Source organism: Leuciscus leuciscus (assembly GCF_965113295.1).
Source record: "Leuciscus leuciscus genome assembly, chromosome: 22".
NCBI lineage: Eukaryota > Metazoa > Chordata > Actinopteri > Cypriniformes > Leuciscidae > Leuciscus > Leuciscus leuciscus.
The window spans coordinates 10,774,099-10,788,028 of NC_138746.1; the positions used below are offsets into that span (position 1 = coordinate 10,774,099).

Below are 13,930 nucleotides of genomic sequence, written 5' to 3' on the forward strand. Positions count from 1 at the left end.
CTCGCAAGAAGTAAATCAAACTGATGCTCTCCATGTTCTGTGTGATTGGCAGTTCGCTGCACGTCACACTTTTAGGTGCATGGCATGCACTTCAGATTTAATCACAAACTCTGGATCAAACCCTGAGTTGACAGAGAATATTTATACAGAACATACCTGATCTAAACCCGGCTGGATTTGTATGGTTTTGTCAACTCTAAACCTACTCTGTTTGTTCAACTAGCTTCATGCTACAGGCCTCTGGTGTACAAGCACCCATATAACATGCTGCTTGCTGCAAGTAGTATACAGAAGACTGATACCCTTAGTGTTGGGCTGGATGGAAGCGTGCAGATCCAGTGTCTGAGGTGCCTGAAGCAGAGCCAGGGTAACAGGTTCCAGTCCTAGCTCCTTAGCTCGTCTGGCCTTGGACAGCTTACTGCCCTTTTTGTAGGGGCCATACTAAAGACAACACAAAAGTAAATGCTAATATTACATCCCTCACAGTCAAAAACACACCAAATGATAAAAGTTTTAGAGTTAATAAGATGAGAAGCTTGTTCTGTCTCACCACATGGTCTATTTCATCAGCTGTTGTGCAGTTCTTTAGAACCATTTCCAGGTCTGAAGTAAGAACTCCCTCCTTCTTTAGTGTTTGAGCCACAGATCTGCTCTTCTTGGCCACTGACCTAAGACATATGCATCAAATTAAGTTGATCCTGTTTGCTTTTCATTTTGCTTTCTCATTAGGAAAAGTGGCTAACTAATTGTCTTTTACATTGTCAAGTTATACTACTGGTTTTTTTTTTAATGTTTTTTTTTACATTTTGTCTTACGCTAACTAACCAAGGCTGCATTTTGTTGGTCAACAATACAATAATCAAATCAAAACAAATCAAGAAATAATGCAATTTAAAAATCACAGTTTTCTTTTTTAATATATTACGTGTAAATAGTTCCTGTAATGGCAGAGCACCGTACTACATTCTTTAATAATTTTCTTATAATACATTTTATATATATACATATATTTAATATTTTTTATGAATAGTTTTCAAAAGAAAAGCATTTATTTGAAATAGAAATATTTTGTAACATTATACATGTCTTTACTGTTTGACCAATCTAATGCATCCTTGCTGAATCAATTTATTTATTTTTTTCTCCCAAAAAGGTCTCACTGACCCCAAACATTTGAACAACAGTTTATGAACAGAAAATGACATATTGAAATGAACCAAGTGTTAAAATTAGTTTCCTTTGTCATTTAATCCTAGCCTGGCTGAAATTCTATAGAGTCACCAGACTATTCCATGGAGAACAATTTTTTCCCCATTGCGCAGCATAATCTCTGCTGCCATCTACAGGTCACACTTGATTTCAGCAAACCTAATCAAGGTAACTCAAGCCAGGTAATAGCCATATTCAAATATCAGCTTTTTGTGTCACTGGACTGGAGACATCCATCTACTAAAAGCATTTTCATTTAAATTAATTATTTGCAAAGAACCAGTCAAAACATACAAATGAAAAAAACATCCATCCAGTTTCTGCAAAATGATTAAATAAAAGCTTTATCCAGCAACCACAAACCAAAACACTTATTCTGTTTCCTTGAAAATGAAAATAGAGTTTATTAAACTATATCAGATAAGTCTGGAAAAAAAAGATCCTTTCTGGTATCTCTCTTTTTACTTTTTTTTTTTTTTTTTTTACTTACCTCAACTCTTCAAGAGCCAGCTGCACATCTCGAACAGCATCTGCATCCATATGGTTAATCAGCTCCTTTCTATAGCGCACCATGAAGGGAATAGTGTTCTCCTCCTGGAAGAGCTGTGCAATGTTCACACACACCCACTGCTCCACACCCGTCTTGTTAGCAAGAACCTACATGGGATGAAAAAAATAAATGGTCTTGAAATATTTGAGTTACTATTATTGTACTATGTGAGAAAGAAAAAAAAAAGACTGGATTCACAAAATAGCAAATAATAATAATACCGTTAAAAACCTTTATCCAACTGTTTCAAAACCAACACTGAGTCAATCACTATTTCATGTTTCAAGAAAGTAACAACCCACCCGAATGGGATCCCAATTCATCTGCAAGTCTTCCACACAGGAATTGCCCGATTTGAGTTTTATAGGTCTTCCCTGGGGCACGTTTGTGGTCTTCTGCTTCTTCTGAGCAGGTTCTTCAAAGGTGAAGCTGTCATCTGGTTCCTCTTTTTTCATCTTGGGGATATGTTGGCTGGAGGACGGACCCTCATCAGGCATATCTCTTGGGACAGTTGCATTATTACTGAACTCCCTGCTCAAGTTGATGGACAACCTCTAAAATAAGGCAACAGAATGAATCAAGTAATTTGAGCACATTATATAAAAACTGCTCATTTGAAAAGTGCCTAACTAATGTCTTTAACTAATGCCAATGTCAAGCTATACTACCGTACATCAGTCTTATGCTCAACAAGACGGCATTTATTTGATTAACAATACAGTAAAACTATAATATTGTAAAATATTAATGCAATTTAAAATGACTATTTTCTATATTAATTTATATTTAAAGTGTAATTAATTCCTTTAATTGCAAAGCTGAATATTCAGCAGCCATTACTCCAGTCTTCAGTGTAACATGATCCTTCAGAAATTCACAATTCCTTATATTATCAATGTTAAAAACAGTTGTGCAGCCTAATCTTTTTGTGGCTACATTATTTTTATTATTTGTTTATTTTTACAATAAAAAAAAAAAATGTATGAATAAAAAAAACTTCAAAAAGACTTTTGAAAAGACTGACTTTACTGTTACTATGGATCAATTTAATGCAACATTACTGAATAGAAGTATTAATTTAATTCAAAAACAAACAAAAAAAATTTAACTGAAGTTACTGAACCCAAACTTTTGAATTGTAGTGTGTACAGAAAAAGTCAAATTTTGCAAAATTAACCAAGCTATAAAATTATAGAACATAGAATATGCTTAGATTTTAAAATCATCAGACATCCCAATGAAATAAGTGATTTGAATACATGATGTTTTTGTTGGTTAAAATTATATTAGACCTGCTGACGTGAGTCAGGGTAGATAGATAACATATAGTAATTAGTCATTTAGAAAAGAAGATGCTGTTATGCAGAGCAACTTACAGTACACTTATTACAAGACAGTTACTGCTGCCGAGTCAAATACTAAAAACTTGCCTCTTCTTTGATTGGCACATGCTGGTGTGATTCAGGCTTCGGTAGAACTGCATCCTCAGTTTTATTCTCAATATTAGTCTCCTCCTTCTTCGCTTTAGGAACCCGTGCAGCTCTTGGCTTCCTCTCCGCTTTAGGTTTTGGCTCTTTAGGTTTTGGCTCTTTAGGTTTGGCTACCCTCTTGGTCACTTTTTTCTTTTCAGCGGTTTCATCTGTCCCCCTCTGCCGTCTTCCTTTAGTTTTGCCTTCATTTAAATTTGGCAACCATTCATCTAACTCCTCACTGTCACTGTCATCTTTCTGATTGCCTGATCTGTAACAATAAATTATTTCTATTTCATTCAGCATTCAGGCAGAACAAGAAATAGAAGATCTTGTATTTTTACATAATTAAAAAAACGTTTTTTCTGTCAACGCCACTACCTAAAATTCAACATCATGTTTTCAACACTGTTAATCTATTGGCAGAAAGAGCCTAAAATCGTTTTACTGCACACAGTGTTGCATCTTAATCTTCTTGGAAGCTAATTTGAAAAAAATTGTGTTGGATTGTGAAAGCAAAGCAAAAGAACTCACATGTCAGAATCATCATCATCAGTCTCTGGCTCTTTATACACCTTTGCTGTTCTTGTTCTTCGAAGCATCTTTGTGTGGGAAACAAGTTACAACAAATTATACAATTAAATGATGGACAAAATGACAGTAACAAATAAGGGTGTATGGGAAAATAAAAAGAATAACTCTTTTATAACTTGGACGTGGATATGTTTTCAGCCCAATCAATATTTCCATACAGAATGGACGCTCATATGTCAGTATAAAAATAATCTGTTTCTCATATAACGACTTTCAGACAAAGTGATAAATATGAAAACCTGCCCTCATGTCAAATATGTGCAAAGTAACGTTAATCAGCCCAATGCAAAAGCATGTTTAACGTTGTTGTGGTGAATGTTAAATGTTAGCAAACAGAAACTGTCTGTAGAAAGACAAAATCATTTTGAATTTAGCGCGCGAGCACGTACGTGTAATTTGTCTTAGCTAATGGTTCTCCAAATGACCAAATATTAAACCAGAGATGTTCACCAACAGTAGTCGATTACATAACTGTTAAAACTTACAATGTTTCTTTGACAGACATCAAACTATCACCCATTTAACGACTGAGTGATGCTTTGTTTCCTCAGCGACGTCAGCAGCAGGAAGTGATGTGGTTAAGGCTCTCAAACTCTTAATATATAATAAAAGTTCATCTTCATCCGTTTTTTCATCAAAAGTTTTTCCATCAAAAATCTAAAATTTCATTAGAATTAGAAGCTGGTAAGCATTTTCTACTTCTAAATAAGCAATTTAATGAAATATACAAATTCACCGTTTCAATTTGTATTGGTAATATTAATGGTAGCCTACTAGCTATTTGATAACGTTACTTTACAGAAAAAAAAAAATCCTCCAAACGTTGAAGTCCATTAAATGTGATGTGACTGTCCATTTAATATGAATGTTCTTAGAACGTTCAAAACATCCAGATTAATATTTAAATGTTTTAAAAATCATTTATCTTGGATATGTGTATGTTCGCTAATGTTTAGCTAATTTTGTCAACAGAGTATTATTCAACTAAAATGTTTCAGAAATATAGATATTAGCAAACACCATCGCTCGCACACCTGCAGGTTATAGGTGCGTGGGAAAAACAAAACAAATAAGTACCCAGACAGCAACATAGTGTCGGCCCAGATCCGGCCCACATCTGGGCAGTGTGGAATCCATGTGTACCAGATGTGGGCCGGATCTGGGCCGACACACTGTTGCTGTCTGGGTAGGCTAGGTCAAAAAATCTAGAAGGAACTCCCGCACACTATCAGTAGCCTACTTGCAAATGAGTATCAAAATTTTACTAGCAACGTATCGGTCTCACGACCTTCATCAGGCATTTACAACTATTCAAACTCAATCCCATGTTGTTGTTGTTTTATATATATATATATATATATATATATATATATATATATATATATATATATATATATTATTGTTTTTTTTAACTTTGATATTATTAACAATTATGTTTGTAACTGTTTCTGATGATGTGGTGTTAATGTATTCACTCGTTGAGCTTAATTGGTTACAAATGGATATTTATGTTGATTGGCCATGTGATTATTTTAAATGGGATTGAGTTTGAATAGTTGTATATGTCTGATGAAGGTCGTGAGACCGAAACGTTGCTAATACAATTTTTATACTCATTTGCAAGTAGGTCTGCTGATAGTGTGCGGGAGTTCCTTGTCTTTTGTCAGAAATATTACTGAAATATATTTCAGAATGTAGGCTTTATCATTTTTGTGCTAATGTTTTGAGAACATTGTTACTAGAAGAATGTTTGTTCATAACTTTGAGAGAACCTTGCCAGAACTTTGGCCATCTGGCTGGTATGAAGAGAGGCAGGATATAAAAGTTTGATGAGTAGAGTGCTTTGTGCAAAAAATAAATATATAAAAATTGAATATGAATAATGACACTAATCTTTTCATTGAGAATTTCAGCATTAAAATGACATTATAATGTAGGCTACCATGGTGCTATAAATCTAACCTAAACTGGGTTATTCTCCATAAAACACACACCTTAAAGCCCTGTTTCGATATGTATAGCTTACTTTGCAAATTAAAGCTATACAAACATGCACACTAAACATGCTTATTTGTTTTTGGACATTGATTTACACAGTGGCAATTTAATGAAATCTTCTTCTGTTACACTTTATTTTCATTACTGAACCAATAAATAAAGCAGATCAAGAGCAGTGTATATTCATAAGTCACAATGACATAGCTTGTCTTGATTGAAAAAAAAAAACTGTAAAATGTGTGCACATAAGCCCAGTCTATGCTCTTTGCTCTTTACACCCATCCACTTCCGTGAGTTGCAGGGTTTGTTTGTCAGGTATTGCCATAGTTGTGTAAAGTAACCATCGAGAGTGTTCTCTGCTCTGCAAAATGAAGCGAAGAATAAATAAATCTGAAAGAAAATTTCAGTCTGCAGGAAGATTGCAGAAACCTAAGGATTTGAACGAGCATGCAAGGCAAGCCATATTTGTTGTTATTATGGAAGGCATAAAAGATTCAAACTAAAAGATTAACAATTTCATTATAAGAAAACTGTATGCAAAATATGTGACACAATTTTTCAAAAAAATGAAATTAAATGATTTTCATTTTTACTTTGACAATGCATCATCCCTGTCAAATTGAAAAATAAAATGCAATTGGTGATTTGACGTTTCATTTTCACTACAATCTAAAGCTAAAACTTAGAAGGTTATTTGTACAATTCATCAGGAGTTCAGAAGAGTTCATACCATTGCAACACAAAACATTTCATATTCAACAACTACATAGTTGAGTTGTAAGCAAAGGCAAAAGCAAAACACGTTGCATTGGTTTAAGAATAAATTTGTCTTCACCACATCTTGAATACAGCCCATTGGGTAAAAAATGACAGATTCTATGAATGTTCTTTTCTTAAGATCTCAGTGGACTTGGACTAAAATGGGACTTCTTTTGATGTGCGTGCTTTCTGCAACAATACCATTTCTAATGCATCTCTTCTCTGGTATGCAATCTTCATCTTCATCTATATACTGTTGTAGTTTATAGATTTTTCCTATAAATGCATTTGTTTATTTCTCCAGACTATGTTGACCTCAGCCAACCTTCAGATATAGGTCTCAATCACACTATAAATATCTATCTCGAACCCGAGGAGGGGGTGAGAGTGGGCGTGTGGTTAGTTTTAAGACACCTACATGTCACATATATACTCAAAAACTATGAAACAACAATAACAAATATTGATGTCAATATATTCTTTTTCTTTGTTTTTGCATTATACATAATTATTTTGTAGGTATACTGTACCTGCACATAGATGGAAGGAGGCGCAGGGGCAGAATCTAGAGTGGTATGAGAAAGCTCTGGGGGATGGATCGCCAATTTTCATCTACCTCCATGGCAATGGGGGTAACAGGCAAGAAACCTTTAATCAACTTAAAACACAAGAGAACACCTTTTATTCTAAGACTTTTAATCTCTGTTCACTAAAGATTTCCTTTGATATGCTAACCATGCAGACACTATGCAATGTCTACATAATTTCTTGACATTGATCAGTGGGCCTACATATCTTTTACATACATTCAACTTGTGCATTTTTTACCTTACCTTTACCTTATAAAAAAACTGGGAGGGGCAACTGCAGCATATCACTCCAACTTCCAATCTTTTTGCAATCTCACTATTTGAAAAAAAGATCAAAGTCCAATGAAACCAAACATAAAAACTATAAGTGTTTAAACACTACCACAATATTATCAACTTGTTTAAATAAAATTACCACATTTGCACATTGAGTTCCTTTGTGATACTATTTAAAATGGTTTCTCTTCTAAATATATAAATCAATAAATAAAGTGATACATTTTGCATTATATTGAAAATACATGTAAATAATTAGCTTTTGTCTTGATGCTGTCATGACCTTTGTACCCTCAATGAACAGATCTGCACCCCATCGTATTGGAATTGCAAATGTGAGCAAACTCACTTATTTCATTATGTAGAAAGACTAAGAACTTGAATAGAGACAATGACTGAAGTGTCTTGGCCATACAGGTCTTGAGTGCTGTTGGATATCATGTCTTGGCGTTGGACTACAGAGGTGGGTTAAAATGTTGTCACTTCACTGTAGCCCACAATCATTGGAACTCATTTCAAACTTCATATGATTTTTCTATGGCAATGCTTACTCAAATGGATTAAAATCTGTCAGGTTTTGGGGACTCCACTGGGGAACCTACAGAGGCCGGTCTGAGTACTGATGCCTTATTCTTGTACCACTGGGTTAAGGCACGCAGTGGAAACAGCCTGGTGTGTGTGTGGGGGCACTCGCTTGGTAGTGGGTGTGTAGAATCTGCTATTTTATTGACTTTTGCTAAGTTTCTACAAATGTATAAAAAAACAATAAAGACAATAAATATAATATGACTGTAAATAAAATAATTATTTTCTACATATACAGTATAACAGCTGTATGTTTCTTTTTCAATAGTGTAACGACTAACACTGCAGTGAAATTATTGGAGGAAGGTAAGAATTTGACTGATTGTACTTTTATGCTCTTATTTGTCTCAATGTCTCTTCAGTGTTGTTGCCTTGCTTTTTACTTTTCACTTGTCATTGTATAGCTTAGTAAGCTTCATGTAATGGGTGGCAGAAACGTAGATCTAAATAAGAGGGGTTTATTGAAAAAACATGAACAAGGCAAGAACAGGAAAACCAGGGAACACTGGGAGTAGATACACAATCCGTCTACATAAATCCACAGCAAACATCGGCTGACAAAGAACAAGGGAAACACAAGGGCTACAGTCAGGGAACTAATCAACATTAAAACTTGTCTACAAGAGACTACAAACATGGCACCAAAACAGGAAGCAACAAAAGTCTAAACAAGACATGGGGAACATAAAGCCCAACACCCCCACCGGGGAGGGATGGATGGCCATGAGATGGACGTGGGCCTTGAAACCAATGCGGAGCCAGCAGTTCAGGGAGCCAGGGCGGAGCAGAGAGAGTAAGCCAGGGCAGAGAGAGTGGGGAGCCAGGGCGGAGCAGGAAGAGGAGAAAGCCAGGGCAGAGGGAGCAAAGAGAGCGGGGAGCCAGGTCGGAGCAGGAAGAGGAGGGAGCCAGGGCAGAGGGAGCAGAGAGAGTGGGGAGCCAGGTCGGAGCAGGAAGAGGAGGGAGCCAGGGCAGAGGGAGCAGAGAGAGTGGGGAGCCAGGTCGGGGCAGGAAGAGGAGGGAGCCAGGGCAGAGGGAGCAGAGAGAGTGGGGAGCCAGGTGGGAGCAGGAAGAGGAGGGAGCCAGGGCAGAGGGAGCAGAGAGAGTGGGGAGCCAGGGCGTGGCAGGAAGAGTGGGGAGCTAGGGCGGAGCAGGAAGAGGAGGGAGCCAGGGCAGAGGGAGCAGAGAGAGTTGGGAGCCAGGTCGGAGCAGGAAGAAGAGGGAGCCAGGGCAGAGGGTGCAGAGAGAGTGGGGAGCCAGGGCGAAGCAGGAAGAGTGGGGAGCTAGGGCGGAGCAGGAAGAGGAGGGAGCCAGGGCAGAGGGAGCAGAGAGAGTGGGGAGCCAGGGCGGAGCAGGAAGAGTGGGGAGCTAGCGCGGAGCAGGAAGAGGAGGGAGCCAGGGCAGAGGGAGCAGAGAGAGTGGGGAGCCAGGTCGGAGCAGGAAGAAGAGGGAGCCAGGGCAGAGGGAGCAGAGAGAGTGGGGAGCCAGGTCGGAGCAGAGAGAGTAGGAAGCCAGGGCAAAGAGAGTGGGGAGCCAGGGCGGTGCAGAAAGAGGAGGGAGCCAGGGCAGAGGAAGCAGAGAGAGTGGGGATCCAGGGCAGAAGGAGCAGAGAGAGTGGGGAGCCAGGGTGGAGCAGGAAGAGGAGGGAGCCAGGGCAGAGGGAGCAGAGAGAGTGGGGAGCCAGGTCGGAGCAGGAAGAAGAGGGAGCCAGGGCAGAGGGAGCAGAGAGAGTGGGGAGTTAGGTCGGAGCAGGAAGAAGACGGAGCCAGGGCAGAGGGAGCAGAGAGAGTGGGGAGCCAGGTCGGAGCAGGAAGAAGAGGGAGCCAGGGCAGAGGGAGCAGAGAGAGTGGGGAGCCAGGGCAAAGAGAGTGGGGAGCCAGGGCTGTGCAGAAAGAGGAGGGAGCCAGGGCAGAGGAAGCAGAGAGAGTGGGGAGCCAGGGCAGAGGGAGCAGAGAGAGTGGGGATCCAGGGCAGAAGGAGCAGAGAGAGCGAGGAGCCAGGGTGGAGCAGGAAGAGTGGGGAGTCAGGGTGGAGCAGGAAGAGTGGGGAGCCAGGGCAGAGGGAGCAGAGAGAGCGGGGATCCAGGGCAGAGGGAGCAGAGAGAGCGGGGAGCAAGGGCATAGGGAGCAGAGGGAGCAGAGAGAGCGGGGAGCAAGGGCATAGGGAGCAGAGGGAGCAGGAAGTGTGGGGAGCCAGGGCAGAGAAAGCGGAGGTAAAGGCCACTAAGCCGGAGCAGGCGGAGATGAAGGCCATCAAGGCGGAGCAGGCAAACTGAAGGTAAAGGCGTAGCTAAAGGCCACCGAGGTGGAGCAGGCGGAGCTGAAGACCACCAAGGCAGAGCAGAAGGAGCAGGAGACCACCAGGGCAGAGCAGGCGGAGCTGAAGACCACGGTGGAACCGGTGGAGCTGAGGACCACCGAGAGTCAGGAGGCCATGGTGGAACAGAGACGGAGAGCCCAGAGAGTTGGCCTCAAGAATGGCTTCTGTTACCACAAGAGAGAGCACAGAGAGTTCTGAGACTAGGGAACATAAGGAGAAGAGACACGATCCATCTGCATTCATCCACAGCAAACATAAACTGACAAGGAACAAGGGAAACACAAGGCCTATATCAGGGAATCAGAAATCAGGGAACTAATTAACATCAAAAACATGGGACTACAAAAATGGCACAGAAACAGGAAGTAACACAAAAGACATGGGAAACATAATTTACACACTTTACATATTTTAAAACATTTCTTAACTGCAAGAGGGGAATGGTGTATTTTTCTTTATTCTGTATATATATACTTTTTTTTTTATTATTAAAAAACTGCACATTTATTGACAGGAAAACAGTTTGATGGAATAATACTTGAGGGTGCATTCCTAACCGGGGAAGTGGCACCTAATCAACTTTTTGAACACGCGTTTTCCTGGGTAAGTAACATTTAGGATCTTAGAAATCATGGAAAAACAACTGGTCCTGACAAATGAGTTTCAGATGTTTTCATTCTAGATATTTTTATTAGGCATTTTATTGATCATATTTTAAATGTTTTAAAAACCTACCTTTCACAACATTGTAATTGGGATTTTCTTACAAAGTAAAATGTACTTAAAATTTGAACAATTTAATTCTGATGAAATTTGATGTTTGAAACTTTACATGGACAAACCACACAAGATGACATGGATCATTAATCAGTTTGGTACCTCTCTCTTTTTTCTCTCTAGTTTTATTGGAAGTTCCCATACATTCAGTTCTTCCTTACCAATCCACTGAAAAACAACATTGTGGTCTTTCCAACTAATAAGAAGTATGTGACATTGTTTCACTAAAGTAATTAATATATATTTAACAATATGAATAGAAATGTGATTGAAATAGTATGTAAAAGTGTTGTAAATGTTTTATCTCACTTTTCTTATCTTTTTCTTTTTTGATAGTTTGCAGAAAATTCGAACTCCCATTATGATTCTCCATGCTGAAGACGACCATTTAGTGCCATTCGCCTCAGCTCAAGAGGTTTGAGTTTACGTGAATGAAACTTAATTTACCTTATAAAAAATAATTTGGAAATAAATCTTTGCTTTAAATTACATTTATTCTGGTTCAGATTTACAGAATCGCAAAAAAGGCCCAGAACTCAGATGAACGGGTCAAGCTGGTACCATTTGATGGATCGCTTGGATATCTTCATAATGGTCTCTATAAAGACCCTGGTTTGCCAAATATCATAAGGTGATGTCATGTTTTATTCATTTCAAAGAATTTTCATAGGAGATTCACGATACTAGGGGTAACATGTTACAAGTAAAGACAGCTCTGGAGAAATACTTTCAATAAAAAGTAACTTATGATGAGTAAGCTATGCATTACTTTATATAATGTTGGACATACATCACTTAATGACAGAAAAATATTAGATAATGGCAGCACAATGAATGCCTATGTTTATTATTACAGAGAGTTTGTGCAGTCGCTGAAGGCATGAGACAGACACACGAGGGGAAGGATTTACACCAAGAAAGAGCCAGCTAAAGCTGTAACTGGTTTTGTAACTGTAAATTTTGAATTGTTGTAAACAACTTCTTTGTTTTTATCAACTTCTTTGATAAAAACATTGTAATGTCTGAAGAATATTTTACAAAAGGACCCCCATTAGGGTGAATTTACTGTCTTGTTATTAATAAGAAAATCCAGCGCGGGAACTGTGTTAAAAAAGCACAATGAACCGTTTTGATTGAATGAACCATTTTAGCGAATATTGATGTAAACACAAGGTAAACAACGGGGAATGAAATCAAATGTGTGCCAATGTCGTGCATTAGTTCTTAAAGTGGCAGCAGCCTAGCATACCTGCTCTATCCTTAATGTTAATCAAACAACAAGAGAAAAAGAAAAAATCACTTTCTGCTCTTTGACTGAATAATTTTAGTAGCTTTGAATCAATATTTAAATCATATTGTGAAGACTATGCAGTTTTTATTTTGTATATATATTTCATTATTCAATTGCATTATTCATTATTCAATTCATTTAGAATAGGAGGCTACCAAGTGTCCACACTGTCGCTGGCTTTGCATTTGAATTTGCTGTTGAATTTGAACTCTGGAGGACATACTATTGTGCCTGGAGGAAAGAGATGTTGTCTGCTGTTTAATACATTTCCACAGAAAGTTGACTATATATGGGATGCATTTCTGTGAGCTAATTAATAAAGCAGTTCACAACACATACTAATGAAGACTTTGAAGGCAGATTTCTTCATGAGCGCACCACACCCAAAGTTAATAAATTTGACCTCCATGATGACCCGATGGAAGTCACCACGCTCGCAGAAAACGTTAGCGTGATGATATGAAGTGCTGTCTTCTCTTCTAGGCTTCCTCCTTGGAGCTCCATGAAGCTCAACAAGTCCATGCAAGACAAGGACCGCTCGACCATGATGTAGTGGTCTGTGTTGTTCTGCCAGTCCAGCAATTTAATTATCTGAGGAACGCTGGGGCCCTTATGGTGATTAATGTAGAGTCGATCTCCATGGGTTTGAGTTTGGGATAGCCAGCCTAAAAGAAAGACATTATGACAGATGGAGGTGGTTTCCAAAATAAGGACTTTGTTCACAAAACAGTTTGCTTACTGAAAAATAAGGATTAACATGAATAAGATGTTATAAAATAACAACAGTGGCTGTGAATCAATAACATAGCAGCTTGCCACTTTGATGGCCCCTTCACTAAAATATCACAGCCACCTGATTAACAAAACAAAGAATTAACAATTACCTTGTGCACAGAGGTCAGTCATGCCATGCTAGTGCCAGTCATGAATCCGATATGGAAGCAAATATGGAAGGTTTTGGCCAAGCTTTTGAACAAATTTATTGAATCATTTTGATATAAAATACTCCAAACCGTCAACCTACAAAATGAGCAAGAGACTTTCATGCCATTAAATACTGTAACATTTGTGATGTCATAAAGGCTCGCGCAGTTGTGCTCTTTAAATGCTATGTTGTTGTTGTTGTGGTAAAAGGTTTTAGGAAAATCAACTCATCATCAAGTGAAAGTTGAGTTCTCAAAGAATCTCAACTACTTTGCAAGACAAATGCTTTTTGTAATTAGGTATTAGCCAACATGCTACCCTACCTGCCCCATCTCAAATAACAAACAAACAAAACAAAACAAAAATACATAGGCCTATAGGCCAGGGTTTTCCCAAACAGGAGTTTGAAAACCCCTGGGGGTTCATGAGGGAAAAGCAGGGGGTTGGTGAGTTAATGAAAAGCTAATAATAATTCCAGTAATAAAAATATAAAATTGAAATGAATAATTTTAAAAGTGAAAAATTCTAAATATAACACTTACAAAAATATTTCATTATTGTTATTTACTTGTATGGCATGTGACCATGTGAC

General features: G+C 38.5%; 2 protein-coding genes across 3 annotated transcripts in view; one reads left to right on the forward strand and one right to left on the reverse strand.

Moving 5' to 3' along the window:
• The window catches only part of srbd1 (S1 RNA binding domain 1), a 55,968-nt gene extending 51,534 nt beyond the window's left edge, over positions 1–4,434 (reverse strand). Inside the window, exons 1-7 of the mRNA XM_082154236.1 lie at positions 4,308–4,434; positions 3,763–3,830; positions 3,190–3,499; positions 2,062–2,313; positions 1,700–1,866; positions 551–668; positions 303–441 (exon numbers count right to left, since the gene is read on the reverse strand). Coding sequence (XP_082010362.1) covers positions 303–441; positions 551–668; positions 1,700–1,866; positions 2,062–2,313; positions 3,190–3,499; positions 3,763–3,830 — 1,054 coding nt within the window. The 5' untranslated portion in view covers positions 4,308–4,434. The remainder of the gene's footprint in view (positions 1–302; positions 442–550; positions 669–1,699; positions 1,867–2,061; positions 2,314–3,189; positions 3,500–3,762; positions 3,831–4,307) is intronic.
• Positions 4,409–12,756, forward strand: LOC309486795 (lysophosphatidylserine lipase ABHD12-like). 2 transcript variants are annotated; one of them, XM_082154249.1, is made up of 13 exons: positions 4,409–4,506; positions 6,719–6,804; positions 6,884–6,977; positions 7,099–7,218; positions 7,750–7,780; positions 7,863–7,908; positions 8,020–8,149; positions 8,299–8,336; positions 10,861–10,949; positions 11,247–11,329; positions 11,460–11,538; positions 11,630–11,754; positions 11,980–12,756. In XM_082154249.1, the coding sequence occupies exons 2-13, from the start codon at positions 6,741–6,743 to the stop codon at positions 12,005–12,007; spliced, it is 927 nt and encodes a 308-aa protein (XP_082010375.1). In that variant the 5' UTR covers positions 4,409–4,506; positions 6,719–6,740; the 3' UTR covers positions 12,008–12,756. The 2 variants fall into 2 exon arrangements, with proteins under 2 accessions (XP_082010375.1, XP_082010374.1); XM_082154248.1 differs by lacking the exon at positions 4,409–4,506 and adding an exon at positions 6,122–6,274.
• Positions 12,757–13,930: the final 1,174 nt, after the last annotated feature.

Excerpts from the sequence above, each read along its gene's own strand:
- LOC309486795 (XM_082154248.1), top strand. The coding sequence starts at position 6,189 with ATGAAGCGAAGAATAAATAAATCTGAAAGAAAATTTCAGTCTGCAGGA. Across the intron at positions 7,781-7,862 it reads ATCGTATTGGAATTGCAAAT|GTCTTGAGTGCTGTTGGATA; the intron begins GTGAGCAAACTC and ends TTGGCCATACAG. Across the intron at positions 8,337-10,860 it reads AGTGAAATTATTGGAGGAAG|GAAAACAGTTTGATGGAATA; the intron begins GTAAGAATTTGA and ends ATTTATTGACAG.